Source organism: Corythoichthys intestinalis, chromosome 15 (genome assembly GCF_030265065.1).
Source record: "Corythoichthys intestinalis isolate RoL2023-P3 chromosome 15, ASM3026506v1, whole genome shotgun sequence".
NCBI classification, from domain to species: Eukaryota; Metazoa; Chordata; class Actinopteri; order Syngnathiformes; family Syngnathidae; genus Corythoichthys; species Corythoichthys intestinalis.
In genome coordinates, this window is record NC_080409.1 from 18,675,110 (window position 1) to 18,692,985 (window position 17,876).

Consider the following 17,876-nt stretch of genomic DNA (forward strand, 5'->3'; position numbering starts at 1 on the left):
ACTATTTTAGCCTATAAAATCCGTTTATCTCAGATTGTCCCACCTACTCATCATGCAGTGGCTACCCAATGTGCTATGCGTTGTCAATGGCCTATGCCAGTGATCTCCAACCCGGACCTCAAAGGCCCACTCTGGGTCGTGATTTTTGCTCCTGCCGATCCAGCACAGATAGTTGAACCAATGAGGTTTATACTTAAACTGCAATTAACTGATTGCACTTGTAAAACACCAGTTTGGTGAAAAAGTGTCTCGTCGGAATGAAATCCTGCACCCACAGTGGGCTTCTGTGGAATAGGTTGGAAACCCCTGGCCTATGCAATGGACCAAGGAAGAGAAGCAGCTTTTGTCAGAGTCTCAGTTGAAAAAAGGGCAGAGACATATTGCACAAATACTGAAAATATAGTGTGCTTATTTTCTTAGCTACTTCTTATCAGCATTTATTTGCTTTACGCATGTAGCATGCATGACGTGACATTTGTCACACAATGGTTGCGCTCGCAAGCTGTGTCATTTTCTGTGTTATTATCATCGTTAATTATTATTATAATTTTAAGAAATTCGCTATTTGCATATTTAGATTCTCTGATTAACATTCTAGGTATTGTCAATTCCTTTAACCTAGAGTTGAGGAAACTTCCTGAATCAATCCTCCTTGATGCAAGACAGCTATGAGCTACAGTGGTATGAAAAATTATCTGAACCTTTTGTAATTTCTCAAATTTCTGCATAAAATTACCATCAAATGTGAGCTGCTCTTTGTCAAAATCACACAGATGGGAAAAAAAACTGTCTGCTTTAACTAAAGTCACCCAAAAAAATATAGGTTTTCATATCTTAATGAGGACAGTATGCAAACAATGACAGAAGGGGGAAAAATAGGTAAATGAACCATTACATTTAATATTTTGTTACCCCCCCTTTGGCAGCAATAACCAGACACTTCCTCAGTCTGGCACATTGATCAAGACTAATCTTGGCCCATTCTTCTCTACAAAACTGCTGATTCCTGGGATGTCTGGCATGAATCGCTGTCTTCAGGTAATGCCACAATGCTTTTTTTTTTCAAGACAGCAGTAGCTTCCTCTGTGAAGTCCTCCCATGTACACCATTCTTGGCCTTAGCTTTACATATAGTTGATGTGTGCACAGAGCAATTGGATTGTGCCAGTGACTTCTGTAAGTCTTTAGGAGACACTTTAGGGTTCTTTTTTACCTCTCTGAGTATTCTGCGCTGAACTCTTGGCCTCATCTTTGGTGGATGACCACTCCTTGGGAGGGAAGCAACAGTGCCAAACTCTATCCATTTGTAGACAACTTCTCGGACTGATGAATGATGATCATCCAGACTTTTAGAGATGGTTTTGCATCCTTTCCCAGCATTATACAAATCAACAATCCTTGATCACAGGTCTTCAGACAGCTCTTTTAACCGAACAATGATGCACATCAGACAATGCTTATCAAGACAATTCTTACTAGGTGTGTGTTTTATAGTGAGCAGGGCAGCTTTAAACCTCTCATCAGTGATTGGGCACACACCTGACTTAAATTGTTGGGTAAAAATTGGTTTCAATTGCTCTTTAAGTCTCCTTAGGCTAGGGGTGTCCAAACTTTTTGCAAAGGGGGCCAGATTTGGTGTGGTAAAAATGTGGGGGGCCAACCTTGGCTGACGTCCTTTACATGGAACAATATATTTAAGCAAATTTTAGCAAGCCATTCTGTGTGTCACATTTGCCTTATTATTTTTTAAAATATTTTCAACAATCTCGCAACTAGCCTTTGTGGTGTTCTCTTTCGACTCTCGGGCTCTTGTGAAATACTGCTGCTGTGAAATTAAACTAGCTTCAAGTTGCTTCAATTTCTCGCTACGTATCTTCTCTGTAATCTTGTCGTACATGTCAGCGTGTCTTGTTTCGTAATATCGCCTCACAGTGAACTCTTTAAAAACAGCGACCGTCTCTCTGCAAATGAGGCAGACAGTTGTTTCGTATTTTAGTGAACAAATAGTCCAATTTCCACCTAGAAGCGTCGGCCGTCACAGTCAACTTTCTTTTTTTTTTTTTGGTGATTGTCGCCATTTTAGAAAATTGGGAGTAAAGGGTCACATGGGGTAATGTTGCTTAGAGTGCTGCTGCCTTTTAGTGGGTAAATGAGCAGCATTTAGTGTGTTAGATACTTCATATGCTGGTAGCCGTACTGTTGACCAATTTATTAAGTCTGTGTGTGGGCCAGACTTTAGTGATTTTATGACAGAGGCTGGGGGCCGGATGAAATTTGACCACGGGCCGCATTTGGCCCCCGGGTCGGACTTTGGACATGTCTGCTTAGGCAGTGGTTTCACTTACTTATTTTTCCCCTTCTGTCATTCTTTGCATGCAATCCTCATTAAAATATGAAAACCTAGAAATGTCTGGGTGGTTTTAGTTAAAGCAGACACTGTTTTTACATCTGTGTGATTTTGACAAAGATCAGATCACATTTGATGGCGATTTCATGCAGAAATGTGAGAAATTCCAAAAGGTTCAGATACTTTTTCATACCACTGTACTGTTAAGCACTAAGCCCTGCATCAAACATTTTAAAACAAAAGTAATATCGAGTTTTACCTTGGAGTGTATGGCATTTGAGGTGGTGGTGGAATGTAAAAATCAAGGATTGCTGGTTTCTCCTTTTTGGTAGATCCATTAGCCGAGTTGCACGGGGACTGGGCTCGGATCAAAGAGGAATTGTTCTGCAAAATATAACACAGCAAAGCCTTCATTCATACCAGGAAGGGGACAAACGGCATGTCTGTTTGTCTTACAGAAGTCATAAACAGTGATGGCCAACACTGATATATCTTACTACTTGCTAAAACAAAACGCTATAGGCATGTTGACAGTGGTCGCCCTTGTGATGAGAGCCTTTTTGCAAAAGATGCTTATCTCATTCTCTGACTCAAACATTCTCTGACTCTTGTTTACTGCTTTAACAGCAGCTTTGTCTTCATATCTGCTTCAGAAAACTTAAGGTGGCCTTACATTACAAGATAACCTGGGCATTGAAATCTGGTGGCATGACACACTGCAAGAAAATCATTTCAGATTATCTTGCCGGATAGAAATCAGGGTTACGGCACACTACATGATTCTATCCAGATTGAGCCAGGCCCTAATATAATAAAATCTAATCATCTCAAAAGAGGGTGAGCAGTAAGGGAGTGGGCAATGCTCTTCACTCGCTTTATTCAATGTGCGGCAGTTACATAAAACTGGAACAAATTCCGAGATGATATCAGCCACAACTCTTGCCAGCCTCCCACTCCCTGGATTGCCCCTTTGTTTCTCCACTGTCGTCACAATCTTTGCGCCCGTCCGAGGAGAAAGTATTTCATTTAAAGACCAAATGTGAACTAAGGTTGGCCACCCATGTTTTTGAATAATATCAATGGCTAAACAATTATAAGCATATTTTCGTTATTTTTTTTAACGCAACCCTTCCAGATTCTTTAACCCATAGCAACGCCCTTGACAACGAAAATGCTTTTCTTCGACAATCTTCGGAAATCCTCGGAAATTACGTCACACCGAGAACTGCAAGGGAAGTCCGCCGTACACACAGTATTGTTGCATTGCTTCTCGGTAAGATGCCACGGCGGTGTGTGGCGATGTATTGTTCTCAATCCAAAGAAAAGTTGTATGAGTGGCTGAAGGATAGCAGGGCACGTAAATGGACATCTCTTGTTTGCACCAAGCGAATGAATTTCACGCCATCATCGAGTCGTGTTCTCTGCTACAAAGACTTCGAAGATGCCTGCGTCCTCAACCGGTCTGCTTATGATCAAAGATTTGCAAAAAAGTAAGTGTGATTTTTGGATAGATGACTGATGACTTTGTCAAAGCAGAGCTGCCAACTGTTGTGGAACAGTGCTTAATTTGTAAATATTAAGGTGCCGGAACGCAAAGTACATATGACTGCGCAGGGATGACGGCACGTGGACAGGTCCCGGAACATATTGTAATAGCCCGAATAGGGAAATAGAAAGGGGAGGAGTGAATGATGGCTTCCTTCACTTTATTGTGGCAACAGTTAAATAACAAATAACAAAAATAACAGCGGACTGCTGCAACATGCGACCGCCAACTTCGCTCTCACGCCGCACTCTTTTCCACACTTCCCGCTACGTCACCACTCTGCTGTCCGATGGCCCTTTCACGGGCCCGCACACAGTCACGGACATTACATTATGCAGAAAATGGTGCTGAAAACAAAACTCAAATTCCCACTTGCCATGCTGTGGGACTTTCCTTTTTTTCTTTCTTTTCTCTGTGCTTTTCTGACTCGTTTTGAACCATCTTCCTTCTTTTTGAAAAAAGACAGTAAATGCAACAGTCTTTTTGGCATGTTGAAATACCGTTTGATCCTGGCTGCTTGCTCCCAAGATGCCGCAAATTTCAAGTTTTTTTTTAATTTTTTTTTTTTGTGTCAGGAGTGTGATTTGTTGGTCCAGCTTCTCAGTGCACCAACAAATCTCCGACTCTTTCATATGACATTAATTTTCAAAAACTACATGCAATTCTTGGGATTTGTTGTGTAAATGAATTTATGCATATTATTATTCTATTTTATACTGTAATGTCCTAACTGCGTGTAATATTCTGATATAATGTTTTTCGAGGCACCCTAAGTGCACGCGTTACTCTTGTTTAGTGCTACAACAATTAATCGATTAACTCAAGTATTCGATTAGGAAAAAAAGATTCGAATTAAATTGGGTGCCTCGAGTATTCGTTTAATTAAAGTGGGGTTGTAATGGTTTATTTTTAAAGTGTTTGCATTGAGTTTTATTGATTTGGGTGGCTACACTGCCCTCTTGTCTGCCTCATTTCACATAGCTGAATCCAGCTGGTCCATGTTAAGACTAACATAAGCAAAGTTTTTGTTTTAGCTAATATTTTCTAATGCATTCGTAATTTAGTTTACAGGTATATATAGCCATTTTCTGTGGGAATATGTGTCCAAACCATTTTTTAAGAGAGAAAAAAAAAGCGTCTTATAGCTTTTAAGCTAGCAGACTTTTGCTGTGTAAAGTAGCCAATTGTTCTTTTCTTTGACATAAATTCTTATTTTATTTTTTTATAACGTTTGAGGCTCAGCTCGGGTATTTTAATTTTTCATGTTCCTTATCCGATTACTCCATTATTCGAATAACTAGTTCATTGATTAATCGACTACTAAAATAATCGATAGCTGCAGGCCTACTCTTGTTTTGGTCACGTGACGTGGGAGTGTGATTGAGAGGCACAGGCTCTATCTATCGCTCCGCACAGCCTGCCGAGAGCTTCAAGCTGTGTTCGTACTGTTAGCTCCATGTGTTAATAAAGAAACAAAGTTGTCAGCACGTTGTGCGTTCGATACCTTTGTCAACAAAAAGCTCATAACAAGACACTATGCACGATCCGTTTAATAGACGCTGGGCCTGGAGAGCTGTGAGTAGTAGGAGGCGAGGGGGAGATGAGCGAGAAGCAAAACTTCGTGGTCGAATGTGGCGGCAGTCCGCTATTATTTTGTTTTCTTATTGTTGCCACAATAAAGTGGGGAAAGCCATCAACGACTCATCTCCTTCTTTCCCCGCAACGTTTTTATATTATTATTTTATATTTACGAGAGCTGCCGGATCTGCCAAAATGAACATGAAGTCTATTTATTTATTTTTTTAAACAATGTCATCAGATAGACAAAAACATAAAATGATGTGCAAATGCCTGCATCTTCAAATCATGAAAATAATAACAGCCAATATCTTACCAATCTTCTAATCTCGATGGGTCTCGTCTCCATTCCATGTCAGGTAGTCTAGGCACATTGTTTGCATCCTGATTAGCATCTGGCTAATACATGTTATGTCCAACATAAAATTCCAACCTCCTCTTCTTCCTCCAACTCTTCAAAAACTTGGATCTCCTCCCTTGCGCTCGATCTATCGCTTGTATCGCTGTTTGAATCATTGTTTGAAGTGCATTGTATGGCGGCCGTATGGAGTGTGCCATCGCTGTTCTCGGTGTGATGTATCACTTCCGGGTTCGTCCCCTTTCAGGCTCGAACTTCGGAAACGTGATTATTTTGTCAAATATACAACACATAAATTATTTTTTCATGCTTTATTTGTTGGACAATGTTTAATTACTTTAATTGTGACCCTATTTGGCATGTTATGAAATTACTTCACATTTGGTCTTTAAGCGGAATGCTCGGAACGACCTTCGCGTCATGGAATAACTCCTTCAGCATGTACATATAAACAATGTCAGCAGCATCGACAGTCCCTGCGCATTGCACCCAATTAGAAGCTTTCTTTTACCCGGTCACCCACGGCGCTGCTCAAAAGGTAGCCTGATTAAGATAAATATCATTTTTCATAGTAACTGGGGTGGCGTCAAGCGGTCCTGATTGCTCTGCCAATAAATCAGCAGGCATCATATCGGTGCTTTGAATGCTTACAAGAGATTCCTGTCTTATAATCGTCCCTGACTTAGACTCAGGCCCCGTGATTTTCATGTAGTGTAAGGCCACCCAAAATGTGGAAATGCCTGTAAATGCATCTAACTCATAAAGAAAAAGCACACTGACGCTGAAAAACATTTGTGTATTTGTGTGTCTCGGCTTGCCATGGATCACTGTTAGTTTGCATCATAAACAACAACAGCAACATCCTGGCCATTTGTTTCCAATCAACCAGATACAATCTAAAGAGACTCCTACACTAAAGCATGGCTGCTTTATCTCCAACACAGAATCATGGGACAATGTCATTTAGGATGGAAAACTAGATCAATTAACTGTTTTAGAGAACAGCTTTGAGACTTGTCTGGACTTGCTGCTTTTAGCTGTAAAAACCTTACGATTCATGGATAATGACTTGACATGCACAGAAGGACGTGTATATGTACCTGAGGTACAGGAGGCTTCCACCGCATGTTCTTGAGAGGGGCGGGGGTAAAACCCGTTGTTCCTGTGGGACGCTTCTTTAAGAGGAGGAACACACCTTTGGGATCCTCCCTTAGTTTGAACACCAGGTTTTTCAACTGCCAACCCACCTTGATTACAGTAATAGAACATATACTGGCTCACTGACATATGCTGACAATAACGTACTGTAGGTATGTTGCTAAAATACAGTATGAGTACATGAAACAATCTCTAATAACATTCTTACCACTGTTTGTTGATTGACCTGAATCACTTCATCACCAGCGTGGATCTTTCTGGTCAGGTCGGCAGGAGACTGAATAAAACACACAAAGGGTTCTTTTGCGGCTCTTTTTTTAGGGGAGGAGGGGCTTTTAATCAGAAGTATTATATGGTATCTTAGTTCGGATCATGCACTGTACGTTTAAACCCCATTTATATTAAATCAAATCAATATTTGGTCTAAATACAAACAAATCATGTGAAAACATGCAACATGACTCTTGTTGATGATTCAGATAGTGATTCACAAAAAGACCAGAAGCAAAACAATCTATCTATGACAGTGATACTGGTGCATTAGTCACTGCCTGTCTCATTGTCAACAAAGGTGGGACTTTTGAAGCAACTGTTTGTGGACGTGCAGAAATAAACAACCTTTGAAACCTTGGACTGTTAGAAACTCCCAACCAGTTTACTTTTATTACTGGAGATGTGAAGATGAAAAGAAGGGTGAGAGAGAAGTGCAAGGTGTTGTGTTAATACCTACATGTTCTGTGGTTCCAGTAATGACATGTAACCCATCATATGTTGACTTAATATACATTCCCTAAAAGGAAAGACAAAAATGTAAATATTGTGGAAAATTACTTTCATGAAGACAGAGGAAGTATTCCTTACCAGTCCTTCACCCGGTTTGATATTGGTCATCTGAACTTCCTCCAAGCAGGCAGACTGGCTCATTAGGGGGTCAGAGGTGGTTCTTACAGTCTGATCACATATGTTGTTCAAAATCTTGGACTGGAAAGGTAACAAACAAAATACATCAAATGAATTAAAAACATTGTTAATTAATTAACTACTACAAAGCACAGATATGTGAGTGCACACTTGAGATACACCAATGTCCTGTTTGGTGAGTAAAGCAGCGTTTGACCAGTTGTATGTGTCAATGCAAGTCCATTTTTTTGAGTACTAAATAAATCAATTCAATGTGTGAAATAAGAGGATTCAAAGTAACATCGGGAATGTTTTTGTTTTCAATTTTTCTTCATTGGATGGGCCTTTACATTGATGCTTGAGAGATCACTTTGCTACAGGACTGAAAGACTGTGATCAGCTGGGTTCTCAACTTTTAAAAATTGTTTAGAGCGAGACTACACACACACGCACTTGCACAAACACCTATATACAGTATATAAATATGTACCTATATTAGATACACTTTGGGGTCCCAAACTTTTGAAACGTAGGTTATCATATGGGATTTTTAATTGTGGGGTCGCTTAGATCCCAAACTTTTGAAGGGTAGTGTATATATACACACTCACTCATTTTATGCTACAGCGTTGATTCTTCACTTACGTTCCAGATTTTTTATGAAAAACAATGTTGCTTTTTTTTGTTTTGTTTGTTTTTGCATGTCATAGCGCAATGCGTGGGAATTTAGAACCCAGCTGATCGAAGTATCAGTTGTACAGAGCACTACTGAATGTATCGTTGCAGCTGCGCTAATGGTGATGCCGTATACCCGTCACTATCCAGTAAGAACAATTAACTTGGTATTCAGATGATGCCATGCAATTGAAACAGACTATTAAAGAAACTTGTGGCTCTTCTATATTTTACATTTTAGTTTAAAGCACGAGAGAGACATCTAGAATACTTACAACTTCTAGGATCTTTTCTTCCATCTCATAAACACAGCAGTCCTGTTACACATAACAAGCAATGACATGCATATTAGGATTCTGAGTAATTAGCAGAAGACCCATTAATATAAAGTAATCTCCATTCCAGGTGTAGAAGAGGGAGGAAGTGAATACCGCTATACGAACAAAGGCTGCAACAACTCAATGAAATTAGCTGCCAACGAACAAATTTGATAATCGATTCTTGCCAGCAGCAATGAGCAGTCCTGTTTGGGTCGTTGTTTGTGTGTAAAGGCCGTTTTACACTAGCGTCAGGCCAGTGTGACGAGCTGTCCATAGCAAGTGCAAAATGGGAGTACAAGTAACTAAGAAACATTTTTTACTCAAGTACAAAAGTTTTTGCTTTAAAATTTACAAGTAAAAAGTAAAACTATTTTCTCCAAAGGTGTAGGTTTGATCGCAACATTGGTAGGGACGATATAACAGCATAAACTGCATCTACCGTACACTTTTTGCCCATAGGTCAGGGCTACATTTCTCACAAATATGAACCTGATTAAATGATAGGCTAAATGATCAATGCAAAATAAATCTGTATTGACTTTTACTAACTTCCATGCATATTGGTTCAGGTGACACACCGTTGGACTGAAACCTTTGTTTAAAAACTACAACAACAACAACAACAAAAAAACATTTTGAAAATTTACAGAATAAGTTTAGGGATTTTATTAGCAAATGAACTAAAATGCAAAATTTGAACATAACCTAAATTATATTAACATACAAAAACAAACAAAAAAAACGTAATAATCTCTTAACTATCCGGGAATGCAAAAAATAAACATTTGTCTTAAGACCACTCAACAATGTCTAAATAAATTAGCTATAACTGGAAAAAAAAACTTCTTAGGGTATTACAAAAGTAAAAAATGGAACCTTCCTTCAAGTAAAACACTACTGCTTTTGTCCGCGAGCACAGCTAAACTCAACAAAAAATATGTTTTACCGTGATTATGACAAATGTATGATTATTTGAAAAAAAAAAAAAAAGTCTGCATAGGCTGCAAAAAATATATTTTAAAATAAATAATGTAGAAAATAAATACATTTTAAATAAATATATGCAGTGCAAGTCATCAACCAATTAAACGTGTGTTTGATGGGAAAAAAATGGACCAACACATTCATTAAGTAAAAAGGGGTAAATGTAAGTCTGAACGTCATGAAAATAATTCACTTAATAATAAGGGTCAATTCTATCCTTATAACACATGGGAAGACAATCTAAATGACAGATATAACTGAACTCATTATATCATGCATATAATGTTGCTTAAAAGGTAGTAGGGACAATTTGAGCATCCTGAAAAGTTGCGAGTGTGACACGTCCCTATGCAAACCTACGCCCTTGATTTTCGCCCAATGCGATATACTCAGGGGTGCACATAAGTGGTCCGCATGCGCGCATGAGTACTGGACGTAGACAAACGCGCTGGCCCTCAACGGCTTCCGTACGCTTTTGCGTACCGATGGCTGACCACTGTATTTGCGGCGGACACGAGAAAATAACTTCTCAAAATGTCGTAGAGGCAGGCCACATTGAGTAATTACTTCCGTGTTCCCCCACCCCCGTCAAAAGACAGACGACAGAAACGTCACCGGAGCTACCGAAAAAAAGGACTTTTGCTGAAAAGTGGCTACAGGAGGTACCATGGCTAGAAGCAAAGGATGCTCGCACGGAAATGCGGTACAAAATGTGCCGTGAGAATCCCAATGTCGCCGATAAGAGCAGCGCATTTTATGTAGGGTCAAAGAATTTCAGCCATCCAAACTTTGAAAAGCACGAAAAAAACAGAGCATGTGGCAATTAAGCAAACTATCGATGTCAAACAGGACCCCACTCGCCCTATGGACAAGTGGCGGAATAGGGCGGAATAAAGGTAATGACCAGCGACATGCACTGACAAACGTGTTTTTGCTCGCATTTTACAAAGCTAAACATGCACGTTCAATGAGGTCTTATGAGGAGGTCATCCCACTTTTAAAAAGGCTTGGAGTTAATGTGGGAGCCGCATAATGCCCTTTGTTTTGAATTGGTGCTTTTTATTTCTTTACATTTCACTTCAAAGTAATGGCAATTTTGTTGTGCCAGTTGATGTTAATCAAGCATTTATTGTTAATATAATTAATTAAAGTTAATTGGCTCTAAGTCAAGCTTGTCATAAATTTATCGCATCAGGCGGGTCGGCTCTCAAGCTCAATGAGGACCAAGTCACATCTCCAGGTCCTCCTCTGAGAACCTGGGCAAAAAAATTATGTGCACCCCTGGATATACTAGTATTTATATACAGTATATACATACGATCGTTCAAAGGTTTGGGGTCTAAGCGACCCCAAACTTTTGAACCGGAGTGTACGTGATTAAAAATCCCATGTGACACATTACAGTTCAAACGTTTGGGGTCGCTTAGACCCCAAACTTTTGAACGGTATGTATACACATACACACATACAGTGGGGCAAATAAGTATTTAGTCAACCAGCAATTGTGCAAGTTCTCCTACTTGAAAAGATTAGAGAGGCCTGTAATTGTCAACATGGGTAAACCTCAACCATGAGAGACAGAATGTGGAAAAAAAAAATCACATTGATTGATTTTTAAATAATTTATTTCCAAATTAGAGTGGAAAATAAGTTTTTGGTCACCTACAAACAAGAAAGATTTCTGGCTGTCAAAGAGGTCTAACTTCTTCTAACAAGGTCTAACGAGGCTCCACTCGTTACCTGTATTAATGGCACCTGTTTTAACTCATTATCGGTATTAAAACACACCTGTCCACAATCTCAGTCAGTCACACTCCAAACTCCACTATGACCAAGACCAAAGAGCTGTCGAAGGACACTAGACACAAAATTGTAGACCTGCACCAGGCTGGGAAGACTGAATCTGCAATAGGTAAAGTGCTTGGTGTAAAGAAATCAACTGTGAGAGCAATTATTACAAAATGGAAGCCATACAAGGCCACTGATAGTCTCCCTGGATCTGGGGCTCCATGCAAGATCTTCCCCCGTGGCGTCAAAATGATAACAAGAACGGTGAGAAAAAATCCCAGAACCACACGGGGGGACCTACTGAATGACCTACAGAAAGCTGGGACCACAGTAACAAAGGCTACAATCAGTAACACAATGCGCCGCCAGGGACTCAAATCCTGCACTGCCAGACGTGTCCCCCTGCTGAAGAAAGTAAACGTCCAGGCCCGTCTACGGTTCACTAGAGAGCATTTGGATGATTCAGAAGAGGACTGGGAGAATGTGTTATGGTCAGATGAACCCAAACTAGAACTTAGTGGTAGAAACACAGGTTCTCGTGTTTGGAGGAGAAAGAATACTGAATTGCATCCGGAGAACACCATTACCACTGTGAAGCATGGGGATGGAAACATCATGTTTTGGGGCTGTTTTTCTGCAAAGGGACCAGGACGACGGATCTGTGTAAGGGAAAGAATGAATGGGGCCATGTATCGAGAGATTCTGAGTGAAAATCTCCTTCCATCAGCAAGGGCATTGAAGATGAGACGTGGCTGGGTCTTTCAGCATGACAATGATCACAAACACACAGCCAGGGCAACAAAGGAGTGGCTTCGTAAGAACCATTTGAAGGTCCTGGAGTGGCCTAGTCTGCATGGAGGAATGGGCCAAAATACCAGCAACAGTGTGTAAAAAGCTTGTGAAGAGTTACAGAAAACGTTTGGCCTCAGTTATTGCCAACAAAGGGTACATAACAAAGTATTGAGATGAACTTTTGGTATTGACTGAATATTTATTTTCCACCACGATTTGCAAATAAATTATTTAAAAATCAAACAATGTGATTTTCTGTTTTTTTTTCCACATTCTGTCTCTCATGGTTGAGGTTTAACCATGTTGACACTTACAGGCCTCTGTAATATTTTCAAGTGGGAGAACTTGCACAATTAGTGGTTGACTAAATACTTATTTGCCCCACTGTATATGTATATGTATATATATATATATATATATATATATATATATATATATATATATATATGTATACACCGTGGGGAGAACAAGTATTTGATACACTGTCAATGGGTTTTCCCATTGGCAGTACATCAAATACTTGTTCTCCCCACTGTCTGTGTGTGTATATATATATATATATATATATCTACACATATCAGAGGTTGCGCTAGACTTTTTCATTGTCTGTCGTTTTGACTGACAGGGTCATAAAAATCCGGTCATAATCTATTTTTACCCGTCACTTAAATTTTTAAAATGATAATAATGACGTATTCAATAGCAGTGTTGGTCAAAAGTGGTGCGTTACTTACTCAACTCTGAATAAATTGAAGAAACTACCAGCCATGTTGTGTCTACTCTCTGCTCTGTTGATTTGTCATCCAAGACTCGGGGTGCGTTCAGGTTTGAGAATAGCGCACGTACTTCTGACTCCAAGCTGTTTGTCCCTGCTCATTCAATTAGGCTATGTTCATACTACAGGTCTTAATGCACAAATCCGATTTTTTTGTCATATCCGTTTTTTTGGCGTGCCCATTCAGACTGCCTTTGTCCATTGAGACCAGTCCATTGAGACCATTCAAGTATTACGCATGCGCTCTAATTCGCAGTCCGACACGCGCCGGTGCGCAGAAGCATCAAAACAAATGACAAGTCATCCGTCATTCCAGGGCTATCATATTTTGCTTTTCAAAAGGAGGACACAAATAACAGACATAAATAATCCCCGTTTAGGCTTATATTCACAGTTTATATGGATCGATAGCATGCACGCACTGTCCGTGCATGTCACACACACATACGGGCAGTTTGCCCTGACTCTCCAATACGGGCTGCAGCCAGACCCCCCTCCCGACTCTCGGCCGTGTAGGAAATGTTGAAATATAGCTCACATAGAGCAGAGAGAAAACCGATCATTCTCATGCTTATCCTCAACCCATTTTTATTTTTTTATGACTGTTGTCAAGCCCGGCCCTTCCCCAAAAGCCGTGTTCACTGCAAGCTAGGCGCTAATAACGCACAAATGAAATCGGATTTGGGACACTGGACGGTACAGACCGCCGCGACAGTCTGGAAAAATGTGGCCCAGATCGGATTTGAACCACATAAAAAAATGACCCAGATCGGATTTGAAATGGTCCACTTCTATGCGACTTGTCCTGTTCAGACCGTCAAGTTAATGCCTGACTCGAGTCGGAAAAACACGAAAAAATTGGATTCGTGCATTAAGACCTGTAGAATGAACGTAGCCTTAGACAATGCTCTCCAAAGCTTCCTAACGTTTCCTTGTTTGCTACACCTGAATGCTAGTTCGGACATTTTTCCGAGTAAGGCCAGCGTCGTCATGCATCAAGAGAGACAATAGCTTATTAATATGCTCACTTGCCATCCTGTGGTCTGGGGTGTGAATTGCAACCTGTCAAAATGACGGATGGACTTCAGTTTTTTCCATCACCGTTTTAAAAAACCGGTCAACGACGGAAAATATTCGGTTAACGCGACCCCTGATATATACACATATATGCAGTTTTATCATACAGGAATCTGAGCCAATATTCAAATAAAGAACCAGAAAATGCATTACACTGCAAGGGACATCTTGCCAACTTTTTACTTTTGTTCTATATTTGTATTCAAGATTTGACTATGGCTATGGCAGAACCACACACAGCTGAGGAAACAGCCTCCCCTGACAACTGTGTCTGTCGTGGTCAAATGGAACGGTGTTCAGGAGAGTGGTTCACCCTGCCACCCTGCTGGGGTGTGCATGTGTGGGTGTGGTTGGGTAGGGGCTGCTTGTTTTCAAAACTCTCTTACGGAGAGGGGCTACCGCAAAGAAGGCCATCCATCAACACACAGGTGAAATCCATCTGTCAACGCTTAATAAAGAATCAACATTAACCTGCCACAAGCCTGATTCTTTACTGAAATGAAATGTGGAAAAATTATGAAGAAAGGTTGTCGGTCCTAACAACGCTAGGTCTGTTTCTTCTTGCAAATTCTTTGTGCACGTTGACAATGGGGGCTGAACGAGCTTGTCTATATTTCTATAGTTTGCACATTCCACTGGCCCAAAGGGGGGCGTTAGTGATCAAATACATTTGTAAAGACATGCTTAGTTTAGCTGTCTGTGTCTTGTGTTTCATGAATACATTTGATAGCCTTTCTACATGCCAAAATATAGTGTGGAAAATTCTTCAATAGATAAGTTGCGTACATGTGATTTTGCCACATTCCCATCATGAGATGAAAAGCATTTGTAAAGCCAAAGTGGATAAAAACACTGATGATAGGTTGCATATAATATACATTGGTGTAAAAATAAATAAATCATACATTATAATAATATTTTCTCAAACGACTACCCAAAATACCTCAGGGTTTCAGAAAGAATTTGGATTCACCAGCATGCGAAATTACAGATTTCAGATATTTTCCCCAATCTGAAAAGGAAGTGCTGAAATATATAACTGTGTTTAAAAGCCATGAAGTAAAACTGTATAACCATCTTCTACAGCACATACTGAATGTCAAACTCATCAGTCGGATTTTATATGGCTCACAAAATCTTATCAAATGTGTATTTGAGCAGAACGGTTGTGCAGTCCGAAGCACACGCATGCACTACTTATAATGCAAGTGTCAGAAAGCTTTGCTGACATATTAGCGCATTACTGGAGACTAGCAAAGGACCCCACCCTTTTACATTGGGATCATTCACAACCATGTTAGCATTTGCCTTGACCAAATTTTCAGTGGGGTGGATAGCAATGCACATTTAAAGTAGATTCTGATTAGTCAAACTGAATAAACTCCAAACACTCTCAATCAAGCATACAAAACAGACTACACAGTATTTTTTTTAATGGCAGTTTTTTTACGATATACTTACATATGCCATTATCGTGACACAGATAGTTTTTCGACATTGGTTGTAAGAAGGAAAAACATGCAGTTCCAGTCAATTTAATAAATGCATTGATACTCACACAAAGTGTAGCCTATGACGTTGTCTCAGATTTTCAATTTTGAATTTGCCATCTCAGTTCTACAAGCACTGCTTGAGAATACATTGATGAAGTTATAATGTCTACAAACGCAACAAATAATTTGGAAATGCCAAAGCAAATCATGTTTCCAAAATGTCTCTAGGAACCCCAAATGTATTCTGTAGATGTGCCTAACTCATTGACTCTCTTGTAGACAGAAGCTGGATCATAACTAATAGCCAAGAAATGCAAAATGACAATTCCATGAGTGTAGTGATCCATCATGGTTTTGGACTTGACCCCACAGCCGGAGTGGATCAGATGACTGTCTACAGCCTTTACAGCCTTTGATCTGCCACCAGAGCAGATTTGTAGGGTTGATCAATGATGCGATACAAAGTGGTAGGACGGTGTGGGAACATGTAAGGGACTTGACACCAGTTCAAAATATAAAACATGACGACAACAGTTAGAGGGATTGTGCAGTCATTGTGCAGACATGAAATATGTTTGAAGATAAGTGCTGAAAACGTGCACATGCTGAGATCAAATATAGCGATAAGAAAAACACTTTTTTTTTTAGCTCCATAGACACCAGGAGGTAGCGGTTAGATGTACGCAAAAAATGACGACCTTTAAGTTGGCTACACTATAGACGGGAGCACAACGGCAGAGCTGACGTCTGCAACAGGTGATCTTCCTTGAGCACTCGAGTAGTAGTGCCAAAAATGTGGAGAAGATGCTTCTGACACCGCATACACGCTCACAAAGCCTCGCTGGACGAGCTGCTTAGACAGGAAAAAAGCTACTATTGGACGGACATGGCACAGTTGACACGTGCATGGGGTGTGGTTTGAGCACAGTCTGCAGACATGCCTACAGCCTCTGAGACCTGATGGGACAGCCTTAATTTTTCCTATTCTGAAGCCTAATTACATTTACTTCACAATGTTTTCATTGATTCAGTTTCGGTATTATTGTTTTCTTTAACCCAATAAAATAGTTTATTAAGGTTGCAGTCTCTTTAAACCATAACTTTCTCAATGAAACCACAATTATTGTGTGAATTAGATTTTTCGAAACTCATTCCGATTCAAGTCTTGAGACCATTGAAGATTGGTCAAAAGCTTAAATAACAGCTGTTTGGAAAGAGTACAACCTACATTTACACAGGTCAGCCAAGATAGCAGACATCTCCATGGTTTTATGGCTGAGTCTTATTGTGTGTAAACACAGCCTTCATTCAGGCAGCTGTGTACTGCATGATTTGAAAAGGACTTGGACTAGCAATGCAAACCTAATTGCACCACATCTTATTAAGAAAATGTAACCATTTATACAGTGCCTTGCAAAAGTATTCGGCCCCCTTGAATCTTGCGACCTTTCGCCACATTTCAAGCTTCAAACATAAAGATATGAAATTTAATTTTTTTGTCAAGAATCAACAACAAGTGGGACACAATCGTGAAGTGGAACAACATTTATTGGATAATTTAAACTTTTTAACAAATAAAAAACTGAAAAGTGGGGCGTGTAATATTATTCGGCCCCTTTACTTTCAGTGCAGCAAACTCACTCCAGAAGTTCAGTGAGGATCTCTGAATGATCCAATGTTGTTCTAAATGACCGATGATGATAAATAGAATCCACCAGTGTATAATCAAGTCTCCGTATAAATGCACCTGCTCTGTGATAGTCTCAGGGTTCTGTTTAAAGTGCAGAGAGCATTATGAAAACCAAGGAACACACCAGGCAGGTCCGAGATACTGTTGTGGAGAAGTTTAAAGCCGGATTTGGATACAAAAAGATTTCCCAAGCTTTAAACATCTCAAGGAGCACTGTGCAAGCCATCATATTGAAATGGAAGGAGCATCAGACCACTGCAAATCTACCAAGACCCGGCCGTCCTTCCAAACTTTCTTCTCAAACAAGGAGAAAACTGATCAGAGATGCAGCCAAGAGGCCCATGATCACTCTGGATGAACTGCAGAGATCTACAGCTGAGGTGGGAGAGTCTGTCC

General features: G+C 40.0%; 1 protein-coding gene across 3 annotated transcripts in view; it reads right to left on the bottom strand.

Annotated features, from left to right (window-relative positions):
- The window catches only part of LOC130930977 (connector enhancer of kinase suppressor of ras 3-like), an 81,714-nt gene that overhangs the window by 21,724 nt on the left and 42,114 nt on the right, over window positions 1-17,876 (bottom strand). For all 3 annotated transcript variants that reach the window (XR_009067149.1, XM_057859368.1, XM_057859369.1), the window contains exons 5-10: window positions 8,837-8,878; window positions 7,848-7,967; window positions 7,717-7,776; window positions 7,195-7,263; window positions 6,929-7,075; window positions 2,606-2,730 (exon numbers count right to left, since the gene is read on the bottom strand). Coding sequence is in view for 2 of the 3 variants with exons in the window: in XM_057859368.1 (XP_057715351.1) it covers window positions 2,606-2,730; window positions 6,929-7,075; window positions 7,195-7,263; window positions 7,717-7,776; window positions 7,848-7,967; window positions 8,837-8,878 (563 nt within the window). In the remaining variant the exon portion in view is untranslated. The remainder of the gene's footprint in view (window positions 1-2,605; window positions 2,731-6,928; window positions 7,076-7,194; window positions 7,264-7,716; window positions 7,777-7,847; window positions 7,968-8,836; window positions 8,879-17,876) is intronic.